The 19,763-nt window shown below is 38.7% G+C and overlaps 1 protein-coding gene across 4 annotated transcripts in view; it reads right to left on the reverse strand.

Moving 5' to 3' along the window:
* The window catches only part of ENAH (ENAH, actin regulator), a 179,570-nt gene that overhangs the window by 84,785 nt on the left and 75,022 nt on the right, over window positions 1–19,763 (reverse strand). For all 4 annotated transcript variants that reach the window (XM_023513889.1, XM_023513888.1, XM_023513887.1 and 1 more), the window contains exon 2: window positions 6,942–7,107. In XM_023513889.1, coding sequence (XP_023369657.1) covers window positions 6,942–7,107 — 166 coding nt within the window. The remainder of the gene's footprint in view (window positions 1–6,941; window positions 7,108–19,763) is intronic.

The following is a 19,763-nucleotide window of genomic DNA, read 5'->3' on the forward strand; positions in this document are numbered from 1 at the left end:
TTGGAGAACACAATTCAGTTTCTTTTAGTACAGATCTCCTGGTGATGAATTCTGTGAGTTTTTGTGACAAATCTCTTTATTTCACCTTCACTTGTGAAGGACATTTTTATTAATAAGGAATTCTACCTGGTCATTTATTTTCTTCCAGTACTTTGAAATCCACTTTTTCCTTGGCTGCTTTTAAGAGTTTCAACTGCAATTTAGTTCACATTGATTTTATTTATTTATTTATTTATTCATTTATTTTCAGTTTTTGGCTGGTGGTGTGTTTGAAACTGCCACCTCCGGCATAAGGGGCTGGCACCCAACCCTTCTGAGCCACAGGTGCCGCCCTTTCTTATTTATTTTTGAGACAGAGTCTCAGACCTAAGCCCTCGGTAGAGTGCTGCAGCATCATAGGTCAGAGCAACCTCAAACTCTTGGGCTTAAGTGATTCTCTTGCCTCAGCCTCCTAAGTAGCTGGGACTACAGGTGCCTGCCACAACGCCCAGCTATTTTTTGTTGCAGTTGCTATTGTTGTTTGGTGGCCCAGGGCTGGGGACTGGATTCAAATCCGCCAGCTCCAGTGTATGTGGCTGGCACCCTAGCTGCTTGAGCCACAGGTGCCGAGCCCACTGTGATTTTAATATGGTAAGTTTATGTATGGTTTTCTTTGCATTTATCACACTTAAGATTTATAACATTTCTCAGTTGATGTTCATCACTTTTGAAAATTCTTGTTCTTTATCTCTTCAATTATTGCTTCCGCCCCATTTCCTTTCCTTCTGGGACTCCAATTACATGTACGTTATATGTATTTCCTGTATTTCCCTCCTCTTAAATTCCTTTTTATATATTCATCTTTTTCTTTCTCAGACTTCAGTCTGAATATTTTCTTCTGGCTATATTCCTATTCATTAATTTTTTGTAACTGTTTCCAATTTGTTGTAAAACCTATGTATCACTGAGTTGTTAACAGCAATTATTTCTGATAATTCCATTAAATGGATTCCCCAGTGGACCTGTTCTGTTATTGTTCTTTTTGTCTACTGGTGTGCTGGTTATTTTGAATTAGCACCAGACATTACGTATGGACAACTGTATGGAAATTTTGAGGCCTACAATGATGTCTTATTTTTCCAGAGAAATGTACATTTGCTTCTTGGCAAGCAGCGAGGTAAACTAACAAATTAAAGTCACATAATCCAAACAGTGATTGAGATTATTAGAGGCTGGGTTTCTGTTCTTATAAAAGTTAATCTAATTCTGATTCAAACTGCTTCCTACAGTATGAGACTTTGGGGTTCCAAATCATGACTTGGGAGATTACTAAATTAACCCCTTGCCACCAGTAGGCCCTAAGCTCGCATTTTTGTTATATGAATCCCATAATCTGCCAAAAACTCTGCTTAGCTTCCCAGTCCCCCTTCCTTTTATAAACAAAAGTCTGAAACTGAGCTCACCTGTTAGGCTTTTTATTCACTCAAAATCAAAGACCCGTAATTCTTCATTGCCACATAAGCTCTCCAAATAGTTTTTCTTTTTAATATTCTGTCCAAATGTTTTAGTTCTCAGAGACAGCTTCTATCTAAATTACCTCATCCACCAATTTCCAAACTTGAACTGATTTTTAAAATACAGTAACCTCCTGAAGACTGCTTATAGGAACAGAGTTTTAGTTTGGGGTGATGAACAAGTTTTAGAGATTAATGGCAGTTATGGCTGCACAACAGTGTGAATGCATTCAATGCCACTGAATTGTGTATTTTTAAATGCTGTAAACATTTTACAACAATAAAAAAATGATGATGACCTCTTTCATGGTTTGTTTGCTTATTTGTTTAATAAATAAATAAATAGATGGGTCTTGCTTGTGTGGGCTGGAGTGCAGTGGCTACTTACAGGCACTAGGTAGTGCACTACAGTCTCCAAGTCCTGGTCTCAAGCCCAGCTTGAATCGTTTTATAAACATTGGAGTGGGAGCCAGAAATTCTCAGCTACTAAAAATTATAATTATCATAAAATTACAAATAACATTTTAAGGAGAATCTATATGCCTGCTTGGTAAGTATGTTAAAATGGCAGGAAAAGATCTGTTACATTAACTTTTTCAATTGTTCAGTAACAGAATGTTAAAAAACATGGTAAAAAAATTACTAGAATTGAAATTAAGTAAATTATTTTCTTTTTCCAATATAAAAAAAGTTTTAAATTTGAATCAATTCTTTCATTCACCTAACTTTTGAGGATAGACAATACTGTAAATTATCTTTAAATGCTTTAAAAGTTAAGGAGAAACATGTATCATTCAGTAAGAACTTGTGTTTTTCATAAAGAAAGATGGAGACTTTACGTCCTTCATGTTCACATGGATGGAGCTGGAAAATGTACTTCTTAGCAAAGTATCACAGGAATGGAAGAAAAAGTATCCAATGTACACACACCTATTATGAAATTAATTTAAACCTTTTTATATGAAAGCTATAACCTAATAACAACCTAAGGATATGGGGAGGGGGGAGGGAAGGGGGAGAGGGTGGATGGAGAGGGATTCGAGGGTTCACTTCTGTGGCTCATCTTGCAAGGGTACAAGGGAATCTTTCTATGAGTAGAATATGAATGTTTTGACATAATAACTAAGAAAGTTACATGAAGGCTATGTTAACCAGTTTGATGGAAGTGTCTTGGATTGTGTGTGAAAACACCACACTGTACCCCCAAAGTGCATCAATGTACACAGTTACCATTCAATTAAAAAAAAAGAGAGAGAGAGAAAGAAAAAAAAAGAGAGAGAGAAAAAAAAGAACTTGTGTTTTTTTCGAGACACAGTCTCAATCTGCTGATTCAGTAAGAACTTGTGTTTTTTTCGAGACACAGTCTCAATCTGCTGCCCCAAACAAGAGTACAGAGGTACATTATAGCTCACAGCAACCTCAGTCTCCTGAGTTCAAGTGATTTTCCTGCCTCAGCCTCCCAAGTAACTGGGACTACAGGTACCTGCCACAAAGTAAATCAGGACTGGGTCCTGCTCTTGCCCAGGCTTGTCTCAAACTCCTGAGCTTAGGGGATCCTCTGGCCTTGGTCTCCCAGAGTGCTAGGATTACAGGCATGAGCTGCCATGCCTGGCCAAATCAGTGATTCTTTTACACCCTTGCTGTGCTATGATTTACATCTTCCATAACTGAAATATTTAACTGTACTTCTTTGCTCCATGTTTTAACATCTTTTTCCTTAAAGTTTCCTTCAGGAACTTTATTACCTAAGCACAGTACCCAGAACATGGTAAGTATTTAGGAAGTGTTAAGCTGGAAAAGAATGTATTTTAATATATTTACATATACTTATATAGTTATTTATTTAATTTGTACATATTCAATTCCACAAACAAAAAGAGCAATTAAGGCTCGGGGCCTGTAGCTCAGCAGCTAGGACATCAGCCACATACACCAGAGCTGACAGGTCCAAATCCAGCCCAGGCCTGCCAAGCAATAAGGACAACTGCAACCAAAAAATAGCCAGGTGTTGTGGAGGCCACCTGTAGTCCCAGCTACTTGGGAGCCTGAGGCAAGAGAATCACTTAAGCCCAAGACCTTGAGGTAGCTGTGAGCTGTGATGCCACAGCGCTCTCTCTACCCAGGGCAACATAGTGAGACTCTGCCCCCAACCCCCCAAAAAAGATAAATTCTAATATCATCTTTCCTCTTAGAATAAACTGAAAATCATTAGGAAATGAGCACTATACCCCTGGAATGAGAGAAAGCCAATTACTTAACAGATTTACCCTTAAGTATATTGTCATTTGTTTCTTTAAGTAATATTACTATAAAATTATATTTTCTAATTATTTACCACTGGTTATAGAAAAATGCTACTGATTTTTGTATTCTGATCTTGTATCCAGCAACCTTGTAGAAAATCTTGCTCATTTACCAGCAGCTACTTAAAATTTTTTTATCCAATCATATCTGTGTTTCTTCCTTAATAATTCTTATAGCTTCTATTTCTTAATCTTTGTATTGCTAGGTTATCCAGAATCTTCTCTGATAATCTAGAACACTAAATGAAAGTGATTTGGACAGAAATCCTCAACTTATTCACAATTTTAATAGAAATGCTCTATACCGTCCTGTAAGATATTTGCTGTATGATTATTCAATATAATAATCATATAGCAAATACAGATAGTGAATACCCTTATCAGCTTACAGATATTCACTTTTATACCTAACGTGCTGAGAATTATTATGTATTTTTCTACTATATACAGTTAAGATATATGTACTATCACTCAGGTCCTAGTACTTTCTTATTTTCTAATCTTTGTAGTAATTTCATTTTATGTAACAAATTATTCAGAGACATGATTTAAGATTTCGAAACAGTTTAGAAATTTTTATTTGTAAAACTCTAAGAGTTACAAAATAGTTTAATTCTCTTATGAGCAAAAATTTTAGTATTTCAATTGGAAATTTCCTGGCTTAAATTTCTGATTATTTTTAAATAGTCTTGTTTCTGGTTAGTATTGGACTATTCATCAACACCATCAAACGACCAATTTGCTAAAATTTAGAAAAGATGAGCGGGTATACTTTGCAGCAATTAGTTTGGAATGTTAAATTAAGAATGTCCAACACGCTCAGCACCTGTAACTCAGTGGTTAGGGCACCAGGCACATGCACTGGAGGTTCCAACCCGGCCAGGGCCTGCTAAGCAACAATGACAACCTCACTTCTGTAGCATTCCAGTGGAAGAGACCAGAGGACAGAGAGTCCTTAACACAAACTGAACTACCAAAGGGACAGACAAGGCTCTTGAAACCAGAGAAAGGCTGTGTGACACAACCGGGAAAGTGGAGCACAGAGAAAAAGGGGAGAACAAAAAGGCGGAGCACAGGGGAGACAAAGAAGACCGTCTAAAAGGGCAGATGGAGGGAGAAGCTGACACAGCTTGTATTAAATGGATCCATCTGCTAAGTGCAGTGGACTGCTTTCTACAAACTGACTCAGAACTATGAAAATTTCTCTCCAGAGAGGATCTGCATTTGTTTTTACCACGTTCCCCAAGAGTTTCACTGGCCTGCAACCAGTATTTATTAATTTCTTGGCCAGAGTTGTATAAATAAAGTTGGAGTTTTCCATTTCTTTATTTTTTTTGAGCCAGAGTGTCACTATGTAGCCCTGGGTAGAGTGCGGTGGCATCACAGCTCACAGCAACCTCAAACTCTTGGGTTCAAACGACTCTCTTGCCTCAGTCTCCCAAGTAGCTGGGACTACAGGCGCCCACTACAATGCCCAGCTTTTGTTGTTGTTGTAGTTGTCGTTGTTTGGCAGGCCCAGGCTGGGTTCAAACATACCACCTATGGTGTATGTGGCTGGCGCCCTAGCCACTGAGCTACAGGTTCCAAGCTAGAGTTTCCCATTTCTCAGGGGAGCTTCTAAATGAACTCCAGGCTCGGCACCCACAGCACAGTGGTTACAGCGCCAGACATACACCGATGCTGGTGGGTTCCGCCTGGCCCAGGCCAGCTAAACAATGGCAACTAAAAAAAAAAAGCTAGCGTTGGCTCAGGGCCTGTAGCTCAGCGGCTACAGATGCCAGCCACATACACCAGAGCTAGCAGGTTCAAATCCAGCCTGGGCCTGCCAAAAAAGGACAAAACAACCACAAATAGCCGGGTGTTGTGGTGGGCGCCTATAGTCCCAGCTACTTCAAAAGCTAAGGCAAGAGAATCACTTAAGCCCAAGAGTTGGAGGTTGCCGTGAGCTGTGATGCCATATCACTCTACCAAGGGCAACGAAATGAGACTCCCTCCCCTCCCCCCCAAAAAAATTAGCCAGGCCTTGTGGCAGGCACCTCAGGGTGGGAGCTTGAGGCTCTGTCTCAAAAAAAAAATAAACCAACTCCAGCAGAAAAACTCTTTTGCCTCCCTGTGCTAATAGGATTTGTCTTAGTCCTCTTTTGTTGAGGACCAAGAGCCCCAATAAAATTCCCAATTTTTTGAAAAGATATCCAGTTACACAGCCCAACCTCTCAAAGGCTGATAGTCCCACATGCATGTATGATGAATCTAAGTATCTAGTTATTACCAGTTCATAATCTCTTTTCTGAAACTTAGGGCTACTCTGCAGCACCTGCACATACACTACACCACCAATCGTCGTGGAAACCTAGGAACCCAGCTTTCTTTAAAAGACCTCACCGGAACATTGAAGAAGAAAATCTGTTGCATTTTTCCTGCATGTATAGCAGGATGATGTTAATATCGGTTGATTTTAACATCTTTGGTAAGTATGTTTTCTAAAAGTATTTTGTATATTTACTCTTTACAAAACTTCTTGCCTCTATTAATACATATATTAATGCTAGAAAGACCCTATCTGCTGTTTCCTCTATGTACTGCTCCTGATCTGTTAATGCCCAAGAAGTCAAGTAATCAGATCATCTAGGTAATACAGAGCAAGGAATTAAAAGCTCAGTTGTCATTCCAGACACAAACAGCCAAAGCTTAACTAACCCAGCAACCTCACTATCTACCATTTTTACATCATATGCAAATTTAATAACATTTTCTAAAACTAATGACACTTTCAACTCTTCCTCTAGCCCCGTACCCTACAGGAAATAAATCCCATGAACATACAATCTGCTGTGTAAGTAGTATTTCATTTTTGTTTGTCCTAAATTTACTTTAGATTCCCAAAACTAGCTCATCGGAAGACCAGGAAATCTAATGAAGATTCATAGGAAAAACTCTTATTTATATTCTTGTACAATTAGTTCCAGATCGTCATCTAAATTTCAAGCTTCATATAAAAGGTAAAAAGGGTGGGGAGGCAAATATACACTCAATTTTTTCCAGGGATACTACTTGGATTAGAGTTTTAAAGTACTATTTTACTGAATATACCAAGTCCTCCTGTCATACTAGATTATCTTAAGTAAGAATTATAATAAACCCTTACCTGATGATCCTGAATCTTCCTGCCCACCACTCTGAATGTGTTGTTGCCTGTGTGATGATATATATGAACTCTGCTGAACCCAGTTGAGCCGCCAGCTGGCACCCACTTCTTATTGGCATCATCATAAACCATCACAGCAGCTCTTGCCTGACAGATACTCTGTTCACTGTAAAAAATAAAACAGTTAACTTAAGATATTTTAAATGTGCTAAGTGTCCCACACAGCCATATACACCTGGCGGTCAGTCAACAATTAGTGTAGTTATTGAGTGTCAGAAACCAACTGAACAAGACAAAGGCTTCCTGTCTTTATGGGTGGAGTCTAATAAGGAATATAAACTAAAAATCAAAGTATAATAAGAAGCCAAAAAGTGGAGATCAGGATCTATAAAAAGTACTCAGACAAGCAACACAATAAATGTTTTCTTCTAAGTCCAAGTATATTCATTCATTAAACTGAATACAACTAAGTATAAATTAATCACCATTTTTTAAGTTGTACACATTTATTTTACTGGTGAATTGTGATTACTCCTTTACTGACAAAATTATTTTTACCATCAACTTTGCTTCAAGGTCAAGAACAAATTCTGATCAGTATTATCTGTCCTTTGAGACACAGAGTAGCTACTAATGGTCAACAGATGGCAATGTGACTAAACCCTTAATTTGCCTTGGGCAAGGTAACGTCCTAGGCTTCAAATTTCTTCATTTAAAAATGAAAAAGTACATTTGCCTGATTCCAGTGGTTATCTCTGAATAAACAGAAAAGCAGAGATAATATACCTAAGAACTAAATGGCATGTGGCCTTGGTACTAAAGTCAGAGGATTAAACACCTATGATCATTTATCAATCTCAAATGACAACTTTATGTGAGGTTTTTATTCTAAGTAGATTGATTCTTTAAGGTTCACTTAATCACATTTGTCATTTAGAATCTTAAACTTTTTTGTTAAATTCCTTTCAACAAGTAATTTACTTATGATCAGCAGAGCACTAAACTAACAAGATGCGTCTTCACGTGTCTCGACTGGAGGAACTATGCCTTTGAAAGTCATCTTTTTCCTAAGAAAGTCATGGTACAAAATGGCACAAGATAATAAAAGTTTTCTCCAATTTCCCCCACAAATACAATATGTGAAAGTCACATTACAATGTATTTTGTGAGTAAAACATGTTTATTTCACAAAACAGTATTTTCAGTTACTTTCTAAACAATAGTTTTTTAGAGGGTGAGAAATGATCAGTTTTGTAAGAGAAATGAATACATATGGTAAATTTTGGTGGGTGTTTAAACAATTTTATTTTTTTTTAAGACAAGAGTCTCACTCAGTCACCCTGGGGTTGAGTGCTGTAATAAGCAAAACTAGTTGCTATAATATTTTTTTCTGTATTTGTTTACAGATTAAATTCTTATATGAAAAAAAGGAGGAGGAGGAGGGGTGAGGAAGGAGAAAGGAAGAAGAAAGGAGGAGGAGGAGGAAGGAGAAGAAAAAGTGGGCCAGGCGTGTTGGCTTAAGGTTGTTATCCCAGCACTTTGGAAGGCAGGAGGGATTAGGACTGCTTGGGCCCATGAGTTCAAGACCAGGCTGGGCAACATACAAATGAAAAAGTACATTTTAAAAATGTACTATCTCTCTTTGTCTCTCTCTCTATAATAAATAATTATCTCTTTGTCTCTATCTCTCTTTGTCTCTCTCTCTCTATAATAATAATTATCCAGCTATACTAGTGTGCATCTGTAGTCCCAGCTTAGCTACTAAGGAGACTGAGGTGGGAGGATTCGCTTGACCCAAGGAGTTAGAGGTTACAGTGAACTATGGTCCTGCCAGTGCACTCGAACCTAAGTGATAGAGCTGACCCTGTCTCAAAAAAAAAAAAAGAAAAGAAAAATCTTACTCAATTTTAAATTCTAACCTCCACATATAAATATTAAAGGAGAAAAGACCAATTCTATAATAGAATCTTTAAACCTTAATTTCATCTGCCTCCTAAAAAAATGTCACTCAATGTTAAATTCTAACCTCCACAGATAAATATTAAAGGGGAAAGACCAATTCTATAATAGAATCCTTACATCTTAGTTTCACCTGCCTCAATTATTTATTACCAAGTAACACTGAGATACATGAATCTGAATTTCCTATCAAGCAATAGGTGTATCTATCGAATATTCTATAATGCTGCTGGAAAAACTGATTTGAATTTTACATTACTCGGGTTCATTTTTTTTTTAAATCAAATAACAGAGTGAGCAACAAGAGGGAAGTAAGCAGCTATATCAGGCAGCGCCTACGGCTCACAGGGTTAGGGCACCAGCCCCGTATGCCAGAGGTAGTGGGTTCAAACCCAGACCTGGCCAAAAACTGGGGAAAAAAGCAGCTATATCAATTTTATGCTAAAAATAACTCAATCTCCATATAAACAAGTCTTCTGATACTCCTGGTGCATACGCAGCAGGTAATGGAGATCTTCCTAAGCTCGTGCAGTCCCCCATACTTAACAAAAGCCCTGGTCACTTTACCAATTTTAGTCTCAAAAATTTTAAACAATACACCATGTGGATTCTTCCCCAAATCCTCAGACACAAACATTTTCTCCTCTTTACTCATACTTTCTGCCCCATCACTCAACCCATCTATGGCAGATAATCAAAGCAGAAGATTTTCAGGAGATAGAATGTGTTTTATTCTTATCTTGTGACTAAATGAAAAAAAGGTCCTGGGACGCCTAAAAAGGTCCTAACACTGAGTAATAAAATCACCTCAGAACAACAAGGTTACAATTATTTATATTTTCCATAAGAAAACTTTTGAAAAACTAACTTGTAACAATATTTGCAGAGCAAATCCGAAGGTTTTTTTATTTGTTTGTTTTTTGAGACAGAGCCTCAAGCTGTCGCCCTTGGTAGAGTGCTGTGGCATCACCTCAGATTTTGGGGCTTAAGTGATTCTCTTCCCTCAGTCTCCCAAGTAGCTGGGACTACAGGCGCCTGCCACAACACCCAGCTGTTATTTGTTGTTTGGCAGACCTGGGCTGAATGTGAACCCACCAGCTTCAGTGTATGTGACTGGCACCCTAGCCACTTAGCTACAGGCACCAAGCCAAACCCAAAGGTTTTTTATAAATTTTTATGTTGCAACGAAAAAATGCATAGTCTTATTCTGTCGCCCTGGGTGGAGTGCCATTGTGTCATAGCTCACAGCAACCTCAAACTCTGGGGCTTAAGCGATTCTCTTGCCTCAGCCTTCCAAGAAGCTGGGACTACAGGTATGCAACACTACACCTGGCTAGTTTTTCTATTTTTAGCAAAGACAGGGTCTGACTCTTGTTCATGCTCCTGAGCTCAAGTGATCCACCCACTTGGCCTCCCAGAGTGCTAGGAATACAGGAGTAAGCCACAGCACCTGGCTGCACTGAAATTTTTTTGTAAAATATTTGTAGGAATAAAAATAAACGAATGACTAAAGCTTCAAATTATTAGTAAAAGATTATTAAAGGCATCTATCAGTATAGCAGTTAAAATCTCTTCATCATTCACAATAGAAATACTTGCTAAGTAACAAATTCTAAATAACTCTACACAAAGATCACATGAAACTTGCTAAGGGGCTGGGGGCAGTGGCTCAGGCCTGTAATCCCAGCACTGTGGGAAGCCGAGGTGGGTGGACTGCCTGAGCTCAGAGATTTGAGACCATCCTGAGCTGGAGTGAGCCAGAATGAGACCCTGTCTCTACCCAAAAAAGCCGGGCATTGTGGCAGGCGCCTGTAATCCCAGCCACTTGGGAGGCTAAGGGCAAGGGAATCACTAAAGAAAAGAAGAAAAAAAAAAAAAAAACCCTTCAAACTAAGATGAGTGAAAGCCAGTTGAAAGTAAAATTAAAAAAAAAAAAAAATTAGAAGAAGAAACATGCTAAGGCAAAGTGCTTCTTACAGCTTATAATTCAAGAAACAAATGTACTACTAACTATAAATCACAATGCAATAAAAAGAACCTGCAGTTTTTTGGTTTTTTTTGAGACAGAACCTCAAGCTTTCCCCCTGGGTAGAGTGCTGCAGCGTCACAGCTCACAACAACCTCCAACTCCTGGGCTCAAGCGAGTCTCTTGCCTCAGCCTCCCAAGTAGCTGGGACCACAGGCACCCGCCACAATGCCTGGCTATTTTTTGGTTACAGCTGTCATTGTTGTTTTGGCGGGCCGGGCTGGATTTGAACTCGCCACCTTAGGTGTATGTGGCTGGCGCCTTAGCCACTTGAGCCACAGGCGCTGAGCCGAATCTGCAGATTAATACAAAATAGTATTTTTCCATTTTCAAAAATTAGTATTTTGGACCTCTGTCTCCTCAAGAAGTCCCTATGTGATGTAAGCTAAAGCAATAGGCAGCCCATTTTGTAAACTGGTCACTCTGTGTCTCAAAAAAGAAAAAAAGTTTAAGGAAAACTTCTGTTCAACATAATATTGGAAGTCCTAGTCAGAGCAATCGGGCAAGAGAAAGATATGAAGGGCGTCCAAACCAGGAAGAGGTGGTCCAGTTATCCCTGTTTGATGGCAATGTGATCTTGTGACTCTGGAAAACCTCAAGGACTCTACCAAAAGACTCCTAGAATTGATAAAAAATTCAACAAAGTCTCACATTACAAAATCAAAGTACATAAATCAGGAGTATTTCAATATACTATTACAGTAACAGTCAGGCTGAGAGTCAAATAAAAAACACAAAACCATTTGAAATAGCTGCGAAGAAAACAAAATACCAAGGGATATATATACTTAACCAAGGAGGTTAAAGATCTCTACAAGGAGAACTACAAAAACACTGATGATAGAAATCATAGATGACACAAACAAATGGAAAAACACGGTAGGCTCACGGACTGGAAGAATCGACATTGTTAAAATGTCCATACTGCCCAAGTGATTTACAGATTCAATGCAATTCCCATCAAAATATTAATGTCATTTTTCACAGATCTAGAAAAAATAATCCTAAACTTCATGTGGAAAAGAGCCCAAATAGCCTAAGCAATCTTAAGCAAAAAGAACACATGCGGAAGTATCACATTACCTAACTACAAATTATACTACAAGGCTAAAACAGCTAACTAAAATAGCATGGTACTGGTATAAAGGTGAGACACACCAAGGAAACAGAATAGAGAACCCCAAAATAAAGCCATATAGCTATGACCAAATGATTTTTTTTTTTTTTTTTGAGACAGAGCCTCAAGCTGTCCCCCTGGGTAGAGTGCTGTAGCATCAAAGCTCACAGCAACCTCCAACTCCTGGGCTCAAGCAAGTCTCCTGCCTCAGCCTCCCAAGTAGCTGGGACCACAGGCACCCACCACAACACCCGCCATTTTTTTTGTTGCAGCCATCATTGTTGTTTGGCAAGCCTGGGCTGGATTCAAACCTGCCACCTTAGGTGTATGTGGCTGGCGCCTTAGCCGCTTGAGCCACAGGTGCCGAGCCAGACCAAATGATTTTTGACAAAGCAGACAAAACATACACTAGGAAAAGGACACCCTATTCAATAAATGATGCTGGAAAAATTGGATAGCACATGCAGAAGAATGAAAACAGAATGCCTAACTCTCAACACAGAAAAATATTAACTCAAGAAAGATTAAACACCTAAATAAATGTAAGACCTAAAACAATAAAAATTCTCAAAGAAACCATAGGAAAAAACTCTTCTAAGACAACAGCCTAGGCAACAGTCTAGTCTTATGACTGAGACTCCAAAGACAAATACAGCAACCAAAATAAATAAATAAATGGGACTTAAAAGAATTAAAAATACATGCAACAAAGGGCTACTATCCAGGGTCTACAAAAATACTCAAATCAGCACGAAAACTCTCAAATAACCCCATTAAAAAGTGGGCAAAACACCAGGCACAGAGGCTCACACCTATAATCCTAGCACTCTGGGATGCCAAGGCAGGTGGACTGCCCTGAGCTCATAGGTTCAAGACCAGCCTGTGCAAGAGCAAGACCCCCATCTCTAAAAATAGCTGGGTATTATTATGGTGGGCATCTATAGTCTCAGCTACTCAGGAGGCTGAGGCCAGAGAATTGCTTGAGCCCAAGAGTTGGAAGTTGCTGTGAACTATGATGCCATGGCACTCTACCAAAGGCAACAAAGTGAGACTCTGTTTCCAAAAACAAACAAACAAACAAAAAAGAAAGAAAGAAAGAAAGAAAGAAAGAAAGAAAAAGTGGGCAAAAGACATTAACAGAGCTTTCAAAATACATACAAATGGCCAACAGACATGAAAATAATGCTAACATCACAAATCATCAGGGAAATGCAAATCAAAACCAAACAAGATAAAAAACTGAAAAACAGATATTAATGTCAGTGTGCTGAAAATGGAATGCTTATACATTGTTAGTACACCTGTAAATTAGTACCACCTCTATGGAAAACAGTACAGAGATTCCTCAAAGAACTAAAAGTAGACCTCCCATTGGATCCAGCAAGCCCACTACTGGGTATCTAGCCAAAGGAAAAGTTGTTACAACACAGAAACTCCTGTGAATTTCTACCACAGCACAATTCACAATTGCAAAGACGTGAAAACAATTGAAGAGTGGATAAAGATAATGCTGGATACACACACACTATGGAAAGGAATGAATTAATTTCATTACAGCAACTTGGCTGGAAATGGAGACCCTTATCCTAGGTGAAGTTTCTCAGGAATAGAAAAACAAATCCTGTATGTTCTCACTAATAAGCGGAGCTAGATGAATATAAATGGTCATAAAATGGCATAAAGGACATTGGCAATAAGAAGAGGGAGGGTGGGAAGGGGGCGAGCGATAAATACCTATCAGGCACAAGGTGAACTATTCTGGTGATAGGCACACTAAAAGCTTTGACTTTATGTAAAAAGGATACATGGGTACTGGGAAAACTGGACAGCCACATGTAGAAGATTGAAACAGGAGCTGCACTTCTCACCTTTCACAAAAATTAATTCCCTATGGATAACAGACCTAAGCGTAAGGCATGAAAACACTATAAGAATTCTAGAAGAAGATGTGGGAAACACTTTTAAAGACACTGGCCTAGACAAAGAATTCATGAAGATGATCCCAAAGGAAATTACAACAAAAATTAATAAATGAGACGTGATTAAATTAAAAATGCCTTGCATAGTCAAGGAAACAATAGATGCTACTCATTCAATAAAGGGCTGATGATCAGAATCTAAGAAAATAAAATAAAAAGAATACCTCTTACTAGTTTGAAATTAAAATTATTAAAAATACTACTATATATGTAGGAAATCTAAAACCAGGAGAATTAGATATAATACCCCAAAGTTTTCCCCCACCTTTTGCCTCCCTATTGCTGTACTGTGGGTTCATGGAAACATCACAAATATTGAAAAACATGGTTAATTAAGTAGCTTTGACCAATGCTTATTTCAAACACTGAGTAATCAAATGTCTGGGAAAGCTATAACCACAGAAATAAGAACATCTCTAAACATATCTAAATAGCCCAAAAGGATCAAAAAGGGGGAAAAAGTAATTTGTTTTCTAATAAAATGAAATCTTCAAAATGAGATGTTAAGAATACAAATCCAACTCTCAACAAAGCTAAGATGCACAATAAACCAAGAATAAAGAAAAAATAATATATGAGTAAGAGCAGAGGTGTTACAGAGAAGCAGTTAATAGCCACATTCGCACATGGCGGGCCATGAAGGGATAACTTTACCCCAAATAAATAACCACGTAGTCCTAGAAGACAACAGAGATTCACAGAAGCCACATTAAGGCTCAGCCAGGAAGGGATGGCACTGCCTGGTGGAGTTTAGAGACAAATGCCAACTCAAGTCTCTCATTCCTTTTCACAGCAGATACTCTGTGGCATAATAAAAAATACAGGTGACCCTTGAACACGGTTTTGCACTGTGCAGGTCTGCTTATACACACAGCTTTTTCAAGCAAAGTAGCACCCAGTGGGCCTGCCTTTCCTGCCTCACTATCCACCCCCTTCACCTCTTCTGTCTCTGCCACCCCCAAAGTAGCAGGACCAACTCCTCCTTCTCCTCCTTAGACTACTTGATATGAAGACCACAAGATGAAGACCTTTACAATGACCCACTTACATGTAATGAAAAGTAAATATATTTTGTCTTCCTCATGATTTTCTCAGCAACATTTTCTTTTATCTAGCTTATTTTATTGTAAGAATTCAGTATATAATAAATACAACATACAGAATATGTATTAATCAATTGTTTGTATTACCTGTAAGGCTTCTAGTCAACAGTAAGCTATTAGTAGTTAAGTTTTGGGGGAGTCTAAAGTTGCACCCTGATTTTCCATTGCATCTGGGTCAGTATTACTAACTCCCACATTGTTCTCAAAAGCCAACTGTTGTAAGTTTTTGACCTGAGTGCCTGGCATACAGCTCCTAAAACTTTTAGAATCTCCTGAAGGATAAGCATGTCTTTTGTATTAATAAAATAATTCTTGAAGGGCTCCTAAATAGCTTCAAGATGTGTTATAGGCCAGACTATGTGTATCAAGTCATAATTCAAGGGCTAGAACTCAGCTCCACACTCCTACCCCAACATCCCCATCATCTGCTGACAGAGTTCAGTCACCAATGGCCAACGATTTTATCAATCAAGCCCGTGTACTGAAACCTCTATAGAAACCCTAAGCCATAGGGTTCAGAGAGCTTCCAGTTGGTGAAAACATGAGGGTACCAGGAGAGCACCCAGAAAGGGCATAGAAGGTGTAACCCCACACACCCCATACCTTGCCCTACATACACACTTATCTGTCTCTTCCATTCACAGCTGTTCCTAAGCTGTACTCTTTATAATGTACATACAAGTAATGGTCAAGTGCGTTCCTGAATTCTGGAACTCATTCTAGGGAGTTATCAAGTGTGTGTGTGTGGGGGGGGGGAGACCCCTGAATTTGTAGCTGGCTAGGAAGATACGCCAATAACCTGACCACCCCATTTGCAGGTGGCATCTGAAGTTGGGGCAGTCTCTTGGGGTCTGTGTTAACTCTGGATACTAAGTGTCAGAAACGAACTGAATTGCTGGGATACTGGATGATGAGGGAAGACAGATCACTGAAGTAAGAGGAAAAATACACACCAACGGATTACAGGTGTGATGCACAAAATAAACCAGTGATACTCAGTTTTGAATTTCACAGAGCTATAAACTTCCTTTAAAAACATACTGAATGAATCAACACTGAACTGGTTGCCAGTATTTTTGTGTACTTGCCAAACTGGCAATGGAGGGCAAAAGGAGGATCATCATAACCTACTAAAAATGAGGATATTTTTAGAATCTAAAAATAGGAATATAAACCTAAGAATAAAGACAAATAATTAAATGTAATAACTTTATTTTGTTAAACAATCTCTACATTACCCTAAGTTTCGCCTCCCTCCCCACTCCCATCATTTCTCCCTGGTCCAGTGAAAAGCTTGGTCAAGAACTGCTTTAAAGTATGACTGGCTTTAGCCACAACAGAAAGTGTCACTACATGTACACTGATGAATATATAAATAATAGAGCAACGTGTCATTATACTACCATCCAATCTGCATTGTGACAAGCCTCAAAAACGAATTACCTAGTCATAGCCTTCAAGATTCTGAGTCAGTCAAAGAACTACGCAAAAGATTAAATTAGCAAATTACTAAGCTGTGCATCAGGCACTCAGTTATAAACAAAAACTTCATTTTTACAACCCAATGTAATTGGTATATATAGTTGATTATACTTCATCTTTCTGACGTTAATTTTAGCATCTTAAAATGAAATATGACATTAAAAAGCTAGAAGGCAGCTGGCTTAAAAAACTGTAAAAACCATGATACTACATTATAATTTTGTGGCTTGGTTAAGTAATTCATTTCTGAATATAGTCAAATTTCCTGAGTAGGTATATATGATGCTAGAGAATGCTTACTGAATTCTAGTCTCATAGATACCAGTGAATGAAATGTTTCCCGGTAATTAAGCAGACTGAGGATTACCTACTTATATAATATTAACTTGACACTGCGTAAAAGCCAGGTCCTTAACAAATATCAATTTCCTTTCAGACACCACTCATTAAATATTACTTGTCAAAAAAAGAGCATGACTATGACAGTACTAGCTAAAGTAGACACTCTTTAAATGCTTTTTTTAAAGTACATAATCTCACTTAACAAAATCCTACTCATCAAGACCTACATCAAATATGATTCCTTCTATTAAATCTTTTTGGGATCCCCAAAGCCAGAATCAACTATGTCCTCCTCTAAGTTCTCAGAGTATTCATTAATCTCTCAAAATCCTCTCTGAGGAGGTTCATGTCTGAGCCATGGGAAGGAGTTGGGTTTTACTCCAAGTGTACTGAAACTATTGGAGGACTTTAAGGCAGTGGTTCTCAACCTGTGGGTTGCAATCCCTTTTTAACAATGAAAATACATTGCAGCATTAGGAAGGTTAAAAACCACCGCTTTAAGCAAAATGATTTACTATTTTTTTTTTGTTTAAATGCATCTAGTTGTAATGTAGAGAAGGAACTCAGGAAGGTGGCATGGAAATCAAGAATTGGAAGCACAAATACCAGGCTAGAAAAAAGGAGAAGATGGCAGCACCCATAGCTCAGCAGGTAGGGCGCCCGCCACATACACTGAGGCTGGTGGGTTCAAGCCCGGCCCAGGCCTGCTAAAAACCAGTGACGACCGCAACCAAAAAATAGCCGGGGATTGTGGAGGGCGCCTGTAGTCCCAGCTACTCGGGAGGCTGAGGCAAGAGAATCTCTTAAACCCAAGAGTTTGAGGTTGCTATGAGCTGTGACACCACAGTACTCTACCAAGGGTGACAGAAAAAGAAAAGAAAAGAAAAAAGGAGAGAGAAGCATGTGGGCTGAACACTGGAGCAGAAAGGATTTGCTGGCAGATAATGATGCAGAAGAGGGGCAACCAAAAGTGGAAGTATGGATGTGCTTAGCATTTACTGATAACTTGCAAAGTAGTATGTCAACATCACATGTCATTATTGAAAGTCAAGGTCCCATTCATTTATTTTTATATATGTATAAAAATGTGTTCACTGCCTTTGAAAATGCATCATTCCTTCCTAAATCCCCTCATGCAGCATAGAGCCCACCTAGTCTGTGGAAGATTTTCAATATTCATATGTTTTTATTTTTATTTTTTTGAGACAGAGCCTCAAGCTGTCACCCTGAGTACAGTACTGTGACATCATAGTTCACAGCAACCTCCAGCTCCTGGGCTCAAGCAATTCTCCTGCCTCCACCTCCCAAGTAGATGGGACTACAGGCACCTGCCACAACACCCAGCTATTTTTTGGTTGCAGCCGTCATTGTTGTTTGGCGGGGCCAGGCTGGATTCAAACCCACCAGCTCAGGCGTATGTGGCTGGCACCTTAGCCACTTGAGCCACAGGCGCTGAGCCATCAATGTTTGTCTGTTATTGCCCACTAAGAAAGGGAATTAGCATCATATCTGTTATGATACTGACACCTAAGATGTCATTTATTCTGAAGATAAAATATTAAGGAAAAAGTAAATTTAAAAGTAGGGAATTTTAAAGATAGGATTCCATCTTATTCTCTGATGTCATACTTTTTGTTCAAGCCTTCAGTATAATATCTCTAACATTTAAATGAGACTTAGAGTAAACATAATGTTCAGTTTCGATTCAATCCCACAAGTAGTGTTCACATATCTATATTCCATAGCTCTTGGGATATTCAGTGAGGCTATCTCAGTTTAAAAAAATTATATATTCAAGTAAGAATCCTAAACATGTATTCTTCTCAAATAAGAAAGTAAATAATAAATAGCATGTCCTGTGTTAAGCACTAGGAGAGTCACGAATAGAGTGATTTTCTCAATTTATACCACCACTCTGCAACTATCATCCTACAAATCTAGGAGTCACGCCAGAATCCTCCCTGTCCGCTGCTCCCCCACACACTCAGTCACCAATGCCTGTCAATGCTACTTTCTAAAGTCTCCTACAATTTGTTACTTCTCAAATTAATGCTCAAAAGCTTTAATTTGGGTCCTCCCTGATTTAGCAACTGTATTACTTCAACAGTCTCCTAACTGGTTTTTCTGATTACAATCTTACTCTCCCCTCTCTCTGAGAGAGAGAGATTCTTAAACCAAATCTGATCATGTCACTCTTACTGTCAAAATACTTTAAAAACTCATTTCAGGATAAACTCTGGCTTGTAGCATACAGGGTCTGCCATGATTCAGCCTTTGTCTTCCTCCATGTTCATTCTTTCTTTCAAAGACTTAATAAGCAGGTAATGTGGGCCAGACATCATTCCACATCCTAGTGCTGGAAGCACACTGGTATTCAAAATATTTCAAAACCACAGAATTAAGCCAGTAATTATGTTATTCTTGTTCATAGAGCCACACATTTGTATATTCCTTCCCCTCTACTTAACCTGACTACCTGCCCCAGTATCCCCTTCACAAATACCTTATAATTCTGACCTGTCCTTCAGGATTCAGAAGAATATTTACCTCTATTTGAAAGCTTTTACTCTCCTCCCCAAACCAATTATTTTCTGTATTCTCACAATACACCATGCACATCATCTCTCTCCCCACATAAAATGTAAACTCTTAAAAGGTTGTCATGATATGTCTTCATGTTTCCTAATTAAAGATTCATTAAAGCCTGCTGCTGCTGAGCAAGTACCCCACGGATGCCAGTGAGACTGCCTTTTCTAACCTCCGTGACCAAGTGAATATTCTCTCCATCCTTCCCCACGGATGCCAGTGAGACTG

The sequence above is a fragment of the Otolemur garnettii genome, unplaced genomic scaffold, assembly GCF_000181295.1.
Source record: "Otolemur garnettii isolate 467f Iridium unplaced genomic scaffold, OtoGar3 scaffold00045, whole genome shotgun sequence".
Classification (NCBI taxonomy): Eukaryota; Metazoa; Chordata; class Mammalia; order Primates; family Galagidae; genus Otolemur; species Otolemur garnettii.